Raw genomic sequence first — 14,399 nt, forward strand, 5'->3', positions numbered from 1 at the left:
ACTCATCCACCCCAAAAGATTTGCCACTGAAGAGTTTTTAAAACCTCCGCTAGGGACGGGTTTGGCAGGCAACTGATTTGGATGAGATGGCGGGGGAGGATGCCTGACCAACTGTGACAATACGCTTGGGTCGGTCAGGCATCCTCCCCCAGGAACGTTTGGCAGAGTCTCCCGTTGGTTGACTCTTCAATTCACACTTCCGGCAAATGCCGAGGATATTATGTCCGAATGGGCCGTATATTGTGCTTCCATTGCTGTGGCAACCGATCGGAGCCGTGGTCGCTAGGGGGTTGATGCCGGTCGCGGCGGCAACCCCTTAAATCCGATGGTGGACAGCTGAAGAACAAATGGCTTGTGGGGCTCTTGGAGCAGCTGACAGGGGCACTTGGCTTTGGCGCTGGACGACAAGTGTGGTGAAGAGAGCCCTGGCAAACCCTCCGACACCTTCATTGTTTACCTCAACTGACCTCAACTGAGGATACAATCAGGCGTCGGAAGGAATACTTAGAGGTCCTTCTCAATCCTACGGACAGATTTTCCTTACAGGAAATAAAGTCTATTCATTGATTGTATTAGAGGAGTGGGCGGGGCATGACTGTTTGAGGTCACCTGATTAGCCACAACATCTAAGCCACGTTGTTACACTACCGGGGGTGTGGTCAACTTCTGATTGACAGGAGGCAGCCATGTTTGGTTGTGATGAGCTAATTGTGGGAGTGGTCATTATCGTGTTGCGGGTTTGGTTTCACTGACAGCTGAGGCAGCGGATGATTGGTTGACAGGGCCACACTAACAATCACAGAGCTGATTGGGAAGGTGAGAGGGCGGGGCTATCTGACGAGGTGGGGGCGGGGTGGTCTGGTCTTACCTCGCAGTCGGACTCCTCTTTGGTCTTACACTCCCACGTGTATCTGCTCATGGTTTTCTGAGGGGATGGGGGGGGGGTCAAAGGTTATACTTTTTGAAGCAGAAAAGCATCGTCATAGTGACAAAGGGAGGGCGTAGAGAGACAAAGAGGCGGAGCTTGCAGCGAGAAAGACGAAGCAGACAGGAAGAGAAAAACGAAGAACTCTTCTTCGAATTGAATTTGTCATGTTTTAACGAGACCGATTTTCTTCTACAAATGAAACAAAAATACTTTAATAGCAGAATTGTTTTTATATTTCAATGCTAAGGAAGTTAGCGTTAGCTTCCTTTCTACAGCACAACTTTGTGGCAAAATGCTGCCCCCTATTGAGGAGGGGTGCGAATCCAAAATTTTTTTAGAAATTAAATACAATAAATTAATTTTTTTTGTGCACAGCAGGACTTTTTTTGGGGGGTGGGTGGGGACTGTTGGCAGCGACATTGTTGAGATGTTTTGCTGAGACGTGTGCGACAGTTAAAGTGAAGATGTCATTTGTTCAGTTAGAGGGAGGTACCACTCCTACCAGAATGCAGAAACAGAACACATTCAACCTCGGCCGGAGCGACCATGCTGCCGAATGGCGTAAAAAAACAAAATGTAAATGTGCGCCACACCGTTCTTTTTTTACGCCATTCCGCCACGCTAGGCAACCAAGCTAGGCTACTGGCTAACCATGCTACAGTTAGTCTTGCATTTCAGATGTTTATCCTGATGTTCCCCTCAGGGCCGTCAGTGTGTGGCCCCTCCCCCTTCCCCGCCCACTTTCAGGATAAACAAGACAAGTTTGTTAGCAGACAGCGAAGCAGAGCTGCGGTGACTGGCATGGGCGCCGGGGGCGCGCGTCATGCCAGGACTTACCGATGCGAGAGGCGAGGTCGGGGGCATATGGCGGCGGCGAAGGAGTGAAAGGTGGCGGGAGTGTGTCGCCGCGGCGACGGGCTGCAAGCGCCTGCAATTGGATGATTTTGTTTACACTTCCGCCACCCTCCATCACTCTCCGAGCACCCCCGCCTCCTCCTCACGCTCGCCTCTGAGTATCGATACTCGGATACTCATGCCCATGCATTAGGGGAGGTAAGGGGGAGTCAGTTCAGGTCGGGAGAGGGTACAGATGCAGAAAAAGGGTGAGAGAGGCGAGAAGACGTTACCTGACAGATAATGTTATCATAGTAAGCCAATGCACGGGCATGGGGGGCGTTAGGAGGGGTGTCGCACAGTTTCCTTACATTTGGGTGGGAGCCCTCAGCGATGGTGGACAGCGAGAAATTATCATTGTGCTGCTCCGACGTGGGCCGGTACTTACTGCTGGGCACGGAGGGGGTCGGGGGTTGGGGGGGGGAGGGTCATAGAGGGAAAGGATGAAGAGAAGGAAGTCAAAAAGGGGGCGGGGCAAAACACAGCAAGAAAGCAGCTTTAGATTGACAGGAGAAGCAAAACATTGAGTCTGAGAAGAAAACCAATTCACACTGCCGCTACTTCCCTTTTACGTCCTGATTACTTCCTGTTTACGTCCTGATTATGGAGAAGGGTCTAGCTACAGCCACAGACACTATTCTAGGTCGCGCCCACTCTGGGTGACAACAACGGAAGTGAACCGTGTGTTAAAGACACGCCCACAGCGGCGCTGACAATACGAGAGTGGACACTTGGTTTGTAACGTGATCCAAGATGGCGAATGCAATGCACCATGTTGGTTATTATTTCGCATGTTGAATATATTGCTTTTTCGGCTGATTATATACAACCCTAATCCTAACCAAAACCAAAACCTATTTATTTTTTATTTCTGTGTTACGTATACGCTTCACTTTCGTTGTGGTCACCCCTTTGGGCGCGTCTTTAAGTGGATGCGACTTAGACCTAAAGTGGGCGTGACTTAGAGTGTCCGCGACCGCAGCTAGATATACTTGTGATTATGTACAGCTTACTTCCTGATTACATCCCGCTAACTTAATGTTTATTTCCTGTTTACTTCCTGATTACTTACTGCTTACTTCAAGTTAATTTCCTGATTACTCATGGTTTACTTCCTGATTACTTACTGCTTACTTCATGTTTATTTCCAGATTACTTGCGGTTTACTTCCTGTTTAATTCCGGATTACTTACGGCTTACTTCCAGTTTACTTCCTGATTACTTACAGCTTACTTCAAGTACATTTCCTGATTACTCATGGTTAACTTCCTGTTTACTTCCTGATTACATACCGCTTACTTCACATTTATTTCCAGATTACTTGCGGTTTACTTCCTGTTTAATTCTTCATTACTTACTGCTTACTTACTGTTTACTTCCTGATTACTTACTGCTTACCTCATGTTTATTTCCTGTTTACTTCCTGATTACTTACTGCTTACTTCAAGTTAATGTTCTGATTACTTATAGTTTAGTTGTTTTAACTTCCTGATTACTTACTGCTTTCTTCCCATCTACTTCCTGATTACTTACTGCTTACTTCCTGTCTACTTCCTGATTACTTACTGCTTACCTCATGTTTATTTCCAGATTACTTGCGGTTTGCTTCGTGTTTAATTCCTGATTACTTACTGCTTACTTCCAGTTTACTTCCTGATTACTTACTGCTTACTTCCTGATTACTTACTGCTTACTTCTAGTTAATTTCCTGATTACTCATGGTTTACATCCTGATTACTTACTGCTTACTTCATGTTTATTTACAGATTACTTGCGGTTTACTTCCTGTTAAATTCTTGATTACTTCCTGTTTATTTCCTGATTACTCACTGCTTACTTTATGTTTACATTCTGTGTACTTCCTGATTATTTACTGCTTACTTCAAGTTAATGTTCTGATTACAAATGGTTTAGGTTTTTTTTACTTCTTGATTACTTACTGCTTACTTCAAGTTAATGTTCTGATTACTTATGGTTTAGTTTTTTTTAACTTCCTGATTACTTACTGCTTACTTCATGTTTATTTCCAGATTACTTGCGGTTTACTTGCTGTTTAATTCTTGATTACTTACTGCTTACGTCCTGATTACTTACTGCTTACTTCAAGTTAATTTCCTGATTACTTATGGTTTAGTTTTTTTAACTTCCAGATTACTTACTGCTTACTTCTTGTCTACTTCCTGATTGCTTACTGCTTACTTCATGTTTATTTCCAGATTACTTGCGGTGTACTTCCTGTTTAATTCTTGATTACTTACTGCTTACTTCCTGTCTACGTCCTGATTACTTACTGCTTACTTCATATTTATTTCCAGATTACTTGCTGTTTACTTCCTGTTTAATTCTTGATTACTTACTGCTTACTTTGTGATTACACACTGTTTACTTCCCGATTACTTTCTGTTGATTTCCTGATAACTTACTGCTTACTTCCTGTTTATTTCCTTATTATTTACTGTTTACCTTGTTATACTTCCTGATTACTTCTTGTTTATCTTGCGCTTACTGCCTGATTACACTCTAATTACTCTCAGATACTGTTACTTCCTAATTACTTCCTGATTTTTGTTCTGCTCACTTCCTGGTTACTTCTTGTTTACTTATTACTTACTTTTTGTTTGCTTCTTGATTACTTCCTGCTTACTTTGTTTTTGCCTTTATTTTGTTTACTTTCTGATACTTCCCATTTATTTCCTGATTACTTCCTGCTTACGTTCTGTTATTTCGCTGTTACTTACTTATTGTTTCCTTTTTAGATCATTCCTTTTTACTCCTTGGTTACCTATTGCTTACTACCGTTTACTTATTGCCTATTTCATATTTTACTTCCCGATTACGTTCTACTTATATGTCATTTGCTTCCTGATACTTTCTGTCTACTTTCTCATTATTTCCTGTTGACTTCCTGATAGGTCCTGATCAGTCCATGCATTTTTTTTAAAACAGACTTCCTGTTTACTTGCGGTCTATTTTTCGTTGACTTTCTATTTACTTCCTGCAACATTCTGTTTACTTCCTGTTTGCTCCCTTACACCTCCTGATAACTTGCTGCCCAGTTTCCTCCCCCGCTTATGTCCGGGTTTTCTTCCCATTTCCTCCGTCACTCGGCGGTCTTGCAAAAGAGGAAAGGATGAAGATGTGAGTGCGGGTGGTCTTGGTGGTTTGGGGTCCATCGGCGCCGCCCCGCGTTAGCATGAACACGCTAACTAACAGTGCTATTTAGGAGGGAGGGTCTCTGACGCTTTCATGAGCGTTGTCTGCTCATCGTCCTCAACCACGCCCCTGTCCTTCCTCCTCGTCTTTTATTTGACGAGGTTGTTTCTCTTTATCCAAGTTTCACAGCTGCATGTAGGTCAGCCCCACCTCCCCCTGATCCCCCCCAACCCGCCTCCCGCTCAGACTGGCCTACTTTCAGCTGGATGCGGAGAAGCAATGACATCATCCTTTTTTCTTTGTCAGAATGTCTTGTCGCCAGCGTCTTGTCGCCATCTCGGCCTTCATCATCACACCAACTCAGGACCCCCCCGCCCCACCCCCACCCCACCTCCCACCCCAACAGTGAAAAGCCCCCTCCCGGCTAAAAATAGAGCCATAGCGTGGGAGCTGGCGCTAACGGTTCAGCGCTCCACTTCACATTTGCATGTTCGATTCCAGCAGGCCGCTGCTCAGCGGTCGCTATGGAGACGGCTGCTAAAACACTGTGGAGGCAGTGGCCAAGCTTCCCCCCCCCCCAACACACACACACACACACACACACACACACACACACACACACACACACACACACACACACACACACACACACACACACACACACACACACACACTCCCCCTGTCAGCCTGCTTCACTTTACTTTCCTCACCCTCCTCCTTTCCTTGACGCCATTTTACCAACCGTGTAAAAATTGGCCCCACCAACTTCATACGGGTCGTTTAACCAGGTGTGCGCGAAAACGGCGGCCGCGTCAGAACGCGTCGTCGTTGGCTCACCTGCGTCTGCGCAGCTTCTTGTTCTCCGTCTTGAGCACATGCAGCTTCTTGGCGAAACAGACCACCATCATGAACAGCAGTAGCGCCACCACGGCCGACGTGCCCACCGCCAAGCACATCACCTGGAACTCCGTCACCACCGCCTCGCAGCGCGCGCCCTTGTGCCAGATGTAGTCCTGCACGTTGCACCTGGGTGGGCGGGGGCCAGACGTCAGTCAGCGGCAGATAGCGTAACAAAAAAATATGAGCAAAAACAACTAAAAAGGCTAGTGTGCTAACATGCTAACTCCAGCATGCTTACAGTTAGCATTGGTGAAATACCATAATATATGACACTGAGGCGTATACCTGCTAAATTATTTAAAAAAACGAAGATGCTAACATTAGCATGATATATGACACTGAAGCGTATACCTGCTAAATTAGCTAAATAAAACTAAGATGCTAACGTTAGCATGATATATGCCACTGAGGCGTATACCTGCTAAATAGCTCAAAAAAAGTAAGATGCCAACGTTAGCATGATACATGACACTGACATGTATACCTGCTAAATTAGCTGAAAAAACGAAGATGCTAACGTTAGCATGATATATGACACTGACATGTATACCTGCTAAATTAGCTAAAAAGAAATAAGATGCCAACGTTAGCATGATATATGACACTGACATGTATACATGCTAAATTAGCTAAAAAAACGAACATGCTAACGTTAGCATGATATATGACACTGACATGTATACCTTAGCTAAAAAAACTAAGACGCTAACGTTAGCATGATATATGACACTGACATGTATACCTGCTAATTTAGCTAAAAAAAACTTAAGATGCTAACGTTAGCATGATATATGACACTGACATGTATACCTGCTAAATTAGCTAAAAAAAAATAAGATGCCAACGTTAGCATGATATATGACACTGACATGTATACATGCTAAATTAGCTAAAAAAACGAACATGCTAACGTTAGCATGATATATGACACTGACATGTATACCTTAGCTAAAAAAACTAAGACGCTAACGTTAGCATGATATATGACACTGACATGTATACCTGCTAATTTAGCTAAAAAAAACTTAAGATGCTAACGTTAGCATGATATATGACACTGACATGTATACCTGCTAAATTAGCTGAAAAAACTAAGATGCCAACGTTAGCATGATACATGACCCTGACATGTACCGTATTTTTCGGAGTATAAGTCGCTCCGGACTATAAGTCGCACTGGCCGAAAATGCATAATAAAGAAGGAAAAAAACATATATAAGTCGCACTGGAGTATAAATCTCATTTTTTGGGGAACTTTATTTGATAAAACCTAACACCAAGAATAGAAATTTGAAAGGCAATTTAAAATAAATAAAGAACAGTGAACAACAGGCTGAATAAGTGTACGTTATATGACGCATAAATAACCAACTGAGAAGGTGCCTGGTATGTTAACGTAACATATTATGGTAAGAGTCATTCAAATAACTATAACATATAGAACATGCTATACGTTTACCAAACAATCTGTCACTCCTAAACGCTAAATCCCATGAAATCTTATACGTCTATCTCTTACGTGAATGAGCTAAATAATATTATTTGATATTTTACAGTAATGTGTTAATAATTTCACACATAAGTCGCTCCTGAGTATAAGTCGCACCCCCGGCCAAACTATGAACAAAAACTGCGACCTCTAGTCCGAAAAATACGGTATACCTGCTAAATTAGCTAAAAAAAAACAAAGATGCTAACGTTAGCATGATGTATGACACTGACATGTATACCTGCTAAATTAGCTAAAAAAAAAAAAAAACTAGCATGTAACGTTAGCATGTTAAAATGCTAACTGTAACATGCGTCTAATACCAAAATATATTACTCTGAGGTGTGTATCTGAAAAACTGTTTTAAAAAGATAGCATGCTAACTAGGGCTGTGAATCTTTGGGCACCACACGATTTGATTCGATTCGATTCTTGGGGTAACGATGCGATCCAGAATCGATTCTCGATTCAAAACGATTCAAGATCCATACTTTTTTAATAACATCGGGTGCAAGTAAGAGGACAGAAATATTTAAAACGTTTTTTTTGGGTGAGGGGGTTTGAATTGATTTTGGATGGGTTTTTTAATCGATTAAGAATCGTTACAAATAAATATCGTGATTAATTTAAAAATGTATTTATTCTTACACCCCTAATGCTAGCTAGTAGAGAAAAATGCCGATAAATGCTTTAAAATGTAATATCGGAAATTATCGGTATCGGTTTCAAAAAGTAAAATTAATGACTTTTTAAAACGCCGCTGTACGGAGCGGTACATATCCGGTAAAAAACGGACGTAGTATACTCCGGACTGAAGCTGTGTGCCTTCATTGTTTTTGTAGCTGTTGTTTTGAGGCATGTTTAAAAAATAAAAAATAATAATGCACTTTGTGAAAGTCAAAGTATAGTATTTCCCATAGTTGTAATGGGTATCAGGATTATCTCAGGTAGAGCATGTCCCAAATTCCAAGCTGCTGTTTTGAGGCATGTTAAAAAAAAAAAATGCACATTGTGACTTCAATAATAAATATGGCAGTGCCATGTTGGCACTTTTTTCCATAACTGGAGTTGAAGTTGTTCACTTATTTCGGAAAACCTTGTTTTTGATTGATTGATTGAAACTTGTGTTAGTAGATTGCACAGTACAGTACATATTCCGTACAATTGACCACTAAATGGTAACACCCGAATACGTTTTTCAACTTGTTTAAGTCGGAGTCCACGTTAATCAATTCATGGTAAAGTTACATTGTTTAATGCATCCAGTGGGGCATCACAATAAAATTAGGCATAATAATGTGTTAATTCCACGACTGTATATATCGTATCGGTTGATATCGGAATCGGTAATTAAGAGTTGGACAATATCGGAATATCGGATATCGGACATCTCTACTAGCTAGTGTTAGCATGCATCAACTACAAAAATATGACTAAGGTATATACCTACCTAAAAAAATGCTAGCATATTAACATTACCATGCTAACATGAAGCCAAATATATGACAATGAGGTGTATCCCTGTTAAATTAGTTATAAAAAAAAAAGAATCTAGCATGTAATGTTAGCATGTTAAAATGCTAACTGTAACATGCGTCAAGTACCAAAATATATTATTACTCTGAGGTGCGGACCTGAAAAATGGTTTAAAGAGCTAGCTAACTAGGGCTGTGAATATTTGGGCATTACACAATTTGATTCAAATTTGTGGGGAGATGATTCGATTCAGAATCGATTCTCAATTCAAAACAATTCTCAATTCAAGATCCATACTTTTTAAATAACTTGGGTGCAAGTAGGACAGACATTTAAAAAAGTTTTTTTTTTTTTTTTTTTTTATCGATTTTTTTTTTTTTTAAATAATTAAGTATCGTTACAAATAAAAATCGTGTTTCATTCGAAAATCTAATTTTTTTTTTCACCCCTAATGCTACTTTTAGCATGCATCAGCTACCAAAGTATGCCTAAGGTCCTGGCTATAAAAAGCTTGCATATTAACAATAGCATGCTAACATGTATAATTCAACAATAAGCAAAATACATGACACTGAGGTGTATGCCTGCAAAATTAGCTAAAAAAAAAAATGCTAAAATGCTAACTGTAACATGCGTCAAGTACCAAAATATGTTACTCTGAAAAAACGGTTTAAAAGCCAGCATTATAACTAGGGCTGTAACAATTCAATTTAGAATCGATTCAAAATTATTCTTGATTCAAAATCTATGCTAATATTAAAACACGGGCCGCACTTTGGGCACCCTTTTTTTACTATCTTTGTACACTAACTATGAATAATTAGCACAATATCGACCTTCTTCTCCTTCTTTAAGGTTGTATTGCAACCCCCTCCAGTTAGCCCCTCCCCTTTTCGCCACACCGCCAAAATGGCACACTCAGCATTTCTCGTGTCTCCGGTACCAGGATGTTGCACTCGGAGCGCTCAAAATGGCGAGTGTGCAGCGACGGACACTCACCGCCCTCAATAGTCGCCATCTTGGCTGCGTAGCGGAAGGGGAGGGGCTAACTGGAGTGGTTGCAATGTATCGTTAAAAAGGAGAGAAGAAGAAGAAGGTCATCATTTTACAGCAAGTGCACAACGTGGGACACAACACTACACTACCAAAAATCACACACTCAGACACTAAATAGACAGTTTTACAGTATACTTATTTAAGTGTACTCATTTAATTTAATTTCAGTGCACATCCAAATAAAGGTGTGGCTGAAGTCTACAAAGTAAACATTGTGTCCTGAAGTGTACTGTACTTCTCAGTATGAACATACTTATGTACTCAAAATAGTGTAATAAGTGTAAGTATGCAAGTACATGTGGGGCTGTTGCTGTGGCAACAAGTGATGCTGTGTGCCTGTGCGTGCGTGCGTGCGTGCGTGTGTGTGTGTGTGACATGTTGGAGGCACACAAAGAAGAAGGTTTATGTAAGACAGATGGGGGAGGGGCTGCAAATATCTCAGAAGAGAAGGGGGAGGGGGGGGTTACGTCGTCATGGCAACTCAACTTGTCTCTCATTCCATCGCATGCAGGAATAAAAAAATAAAAAAACGGGCTTTAGTTTTGTCACCGCTTCCCCCGCAGTCTGTCCCCAAGTGACCCCCGCCCCGCCTAACATGACGCCATCTTCCTCATCTTCATCACAGGCTGATGAAGACGGACTAACTTGAACTCACCAGCCCGATTTCATTTGCGCCTATAGAACTGATAAAACGCTCAACTTGGCTCCTAAGGGATGTGAGCTGTGGGGCCATCTCTGAATTGAATCGCAAATTGGATAGCATCTCGAAGAAGCTTTCCGCTCGGCAAGGTGAAATCGGGATCACGTTGAGAGTGACGAATCCATTGGAATGTGTTTGCTCGCCCCAAAGCAGTAACAGTCCTTGTCTACAAGTCGGGCCGGGCTGTAAAGACCCCCGTGAGGGACCGGTTTCCTACTTCTTCGAGAACACCTGGGATGTTGTCTCTGTCTGTGGATGTTGAGCGGCTTATGGACAAAACACGCACCCGTGGACCACTACTGCACAGATAGGCACACACAGCCCACCCCAGGCCTTCGCCGCTTGACCCCCTGGTGGTATGATGGTGTACGGAACATCGCAGTGATGGCGTCAGTCCCCCCGACCCCCCATGTTTACTTTTACTGCCTTTTTTTGGTCGCCCCTGAAACTGAATACTGTATGTCTGCTCTTGTACTGAAAACTCTTTTTGGTTTGTCGCATGTGTGTGTGTTTGTGTGCATGCATGTTCGTGTAAACGCGTGTTTTTGTTTGTGTAAGCGTGTGTGTGTTTGTATGCTCACATGCGTGTAAGCGTGTGTGTCCATGTGCATGTGTGAGTATGTGTGTGTGTTGTACGTGCGCCTGTGTGTGTATATGCGCGTGTGTGTGCGCATGTTTGTGTGCGCACGCGCATGTTTAAGTACGCGTGTTTACGCGTGCATTTGTGTGTTGTGTGTGCATGTGCGTGTGTGCAAATTTGTTTCTGTGTGTGCGTGTGTTTGTGAGCGCGCACGTGTGCGCGCGTGTTTGTGAGCGCGCACGTGTGTGCGCGTGTTTGTGAGCGTGCACATGTGTGTGCGTGTGTTTGCGTGCAGATGTGTGTGTGTGTGCTTGTGTAGGTGTGTGTGCGTGTATCCTTTTGTTTGAGTGTGTGTGTGTGTGTGTGTGTGTGTGTGCGTGTGTGTGTGTATGTGTGTGTGTGTGTGTGTGTGTGTGTGTGTGTGTGTGTGTGTGTGTGTGCGTGTGCGTGTGTGCGTGTGTGAGATTACTTGAAAATGTCAAACAACAACAGTGTGTGAGTCCTGAACTTGCTGGCAGTTGTAACTGTCCTTTGTGTGTTTGTGTTTGTGTGTGTGTGTGTGTGTGTGTGTGTGAGTTTAACCTTGTTGACTGGAAATAACCTGCACACACACAAACACACACATTTTCTCCTAATCGCGTGTGTTTGTGCAGAGGATTTTATTATTATGAAATCTAATTCACTGCATGCAAACATAATTGTATCAAGCTGCATATCAACACACACACACACACACACACACACACACACACACACACACTTTGGCAGCGTTGTCAGGTTATGAGTCACTGAGTGTGTACTCCACCTCTCAGTGTTTTTCATTTGTTGAATCATTTTAAAGTGTCTTTCATTCTCAACGCCCATCACACGAACAAAAACACACACACACACACACACACACACACACACACACACACACACACAAACTTAAACACACGCAAACACACACACACACACACACCCACACAAAGGTTGTCGTACGTTACCTGCAGAAGGTTCCGGCGCCCTCCAGCAGGTAACACTGTCCTCCGTTGTAGCAGTAGTTGGGCACAAAGTCGCAGGGCGAGCGACATGAGGCGTTGACCAGCCGGTAGCCCACCCGACACCCGCCCATTCCATCGGAACCGTCTAGTGGGACCGCGGCCGGGGGCACCCCGGCGGGGAAGTTCGGTCTGACCGGACCCGGACCCCGCGGCCTGGATCGAACCGGAGAGCCGTCGCTCTCGTAGGCGTCGGCGGCAGTGGTGGCGTCGGTGTACTCGTCGGCCGTGGGCGACGCCCCGTCCTCGTACGGTGTGAGGTAGTCGTAGTTGTCCGGCATGGCCCAGGAAGTCGGGTCGCCGCCCTGAAGCTCGTGAGCTGGGTACGATGTGGAGGGCGGAGCCAAGTCGAGGTTGCGTCCGCGGGAGGACGGGTCAAAGAAGTCCACGTGCAGGACATCGGGGTTGGGGGGGCGGGTGGTAGCGGCGCTGGTGAAGGATGGGTCTAGGTCAAAAACGGCGATGTCCTTGTCGTGGATCCACGGCGGGTCACTGTGCGCCGCACGCCCCTCCTCTTCTCCCACGTCCTGTTTGACAGGGTTGCTTGGCAACAGGAGCTCCGTTTCGGCCGATTCAGGGCTGATTTGCGACGGTGAGGCCACGCCCACTTCCTGCGCGGGTTCACCGAACAAGCCGCTTCCCCCTTCGTCCGCCCCTCCGGCACGAGGCACGCGGCCCGCCCTCGGGGTCACGGCGACAACAACGTCGGGCGCGACCCAGGCGCTCGGGCCGGTTGCCACGGCGACCACATCAGCGGCGCCCTCCTGCTCGCCAAGCGCGGCGGTACCGTTGCCGGCGGTGGCGGCGTCCAGCTGGGTGGAGTTGGTCGCCATGACACCTCCTGTAAACACACGACAGGAAGTGAGCTCGCGCACACACCAAGTGAGATCACGTGTTTGATTCTTCTTCTCTCCTTTTTAATCTCATATTGCAACCACTTAGGTTAGTTAGCTTCTCCCCTTCCGCCACATAGCCAACATATATATGTAAACATTTATGTATATATATGTGTATATGTATGTGTATACATATATGTAGATGCAGATATATGTATATATGTGTATAGATGTGTACTTATGTAAAAATGTGTATATATGTATTTATGTGTAGATATATGTATATACGTTAACAACCATGTTGCTACAATAGAAAAACATAAAAAAACGTAATTGTTTTTACCTTGTGTCAGCGAATATTCGTGGCATTTTATGAACACTCTGGGACCACCTTACAGTTGTCGTTGGCCTTAGCACAAACTAGCAAACCTTCATCGGCTTGTGTCCTGGTAGTGCCTTCTCCTTCGCCGTAATAATCTAATCTATGATAATATTTTCCCAAAAAAGTATTGTCTCATCAAATTTAAAGACGAAGCTCCCATCGCGGATAAAATCCTCGAAGTGAAAGGTGCCGCAAGCCGTAGGCTAACTCGCTATAACGCTAACGCAAAGCGGTTGCCTTGAGACTTAGGAGCTATACAGCAGGACTGCGAGAGTTTTAGGACACATTTGAAGTGTTTCTGATCACACAAAGTGATCTCTAAGCAAGGTACGACAATTGTGGGAATAAACAAGATAGACGTGTTGCTAGCTGTCAAAGCTAACAATGCCAAATTAGCCATAGATGCCAATAGTCCTTTTTAAGTCCACAGCTAATCCCTCCTTCTTTCCTGGCTGGTTTGTGGGCTTTTTCAAAACAATCATAAATGGAGGTTCCAGCATATTGTGCGTGTTTGTGTGAGTCAGTCTTGTGTGTTTGTGTGAGTCAGTCTTGTGTGTTTGTGTAAACGGTTGGAAAAACGCTGCTCACAAGCGAAGTCACGATCAAAGCTGGCAAGTGTACGAGATGGTGTCCTGCCAGGTCCGCTGCCAGCCGCTTGACCATGACGGAAAGTCGTCTCAGTCTTCCGGAAACAAGAACATCCTTAACATCCGTGCCGTCAAAAACCGGCAATATCTGTAACCATGGCAACACATCCACAGCATCTGCCTCCCCATGGCACCGCGGCTTTAGCGCCTTGGCGTTCATTGGATGCTTGTTTTTCTTCTTTCGGGCTGAGGTCGCTCACGGGTTAATCCTCACATCTGACCCACAATCCACTGCAGCACACACACACACACACACACACACACACACATTATTTGAACAACATGAACAGATTTTAGCGCCTCAAGACTGGCTAGCTC

General features: G+C 44.1%; 1 protein-coding gene across 13 annotated transcripts in view; it reads right to left on the bottom strand.

Moving 5' to 3' along the window:
- Positions 1–14,399, bottom strand: part of cspg5a (chondroitin sulfate proteoglycan 5a) — a 33,370-nt gene that overhangs the window by 8,705 nt on the left and 10,266 nt on the right. For 4 of the 13 annotated variants that reach the window (XM_062029736.1, XM_062029735.1, XM_062029737.1 and 1 more), the window contains 4 exons: positions 12,163–13,057; positions 5,813–6,001; positions 2,056–2,212; positions 869–925 (listed from right to left, as the gene is read on the bottom strand). In XM_062029736.1, the coding sequence (XP_061885720.1) occupies positions 869–925; positions 2,056–2,212; positions 5,813–6,001; positions 12,163–13,057 (1,298 nt within the window). The remainder of the gene's footprint in view (positions 1–868; positions 926–2,055; positions 2,213–5,812; positions 6,002–12,162; positions 13,058–14,399) is intronic. The other 9 variants (XM_062029741.1, XM_062029747.1, XM_062029742.1 and 6 more) reach the window with 7 other exon arrangements.

The sequence above is a fragment of the Entelurus aequoreus genome, linkage group LG20, assembly GCF_033978785.1.
Source record: "Entelurus aequoreus isolate RoL-2023_Sb linkage group LG20, RoL_Eaeq_v1.1, whole genome shotgun sequence".
Classification (NCBI taxonomy): Eukaryota; Metazoa; Chordata; class Actinopteri; order Syngnathiformes; family Syngnathidae; genus Entelurus; species Entelurus aequoreus.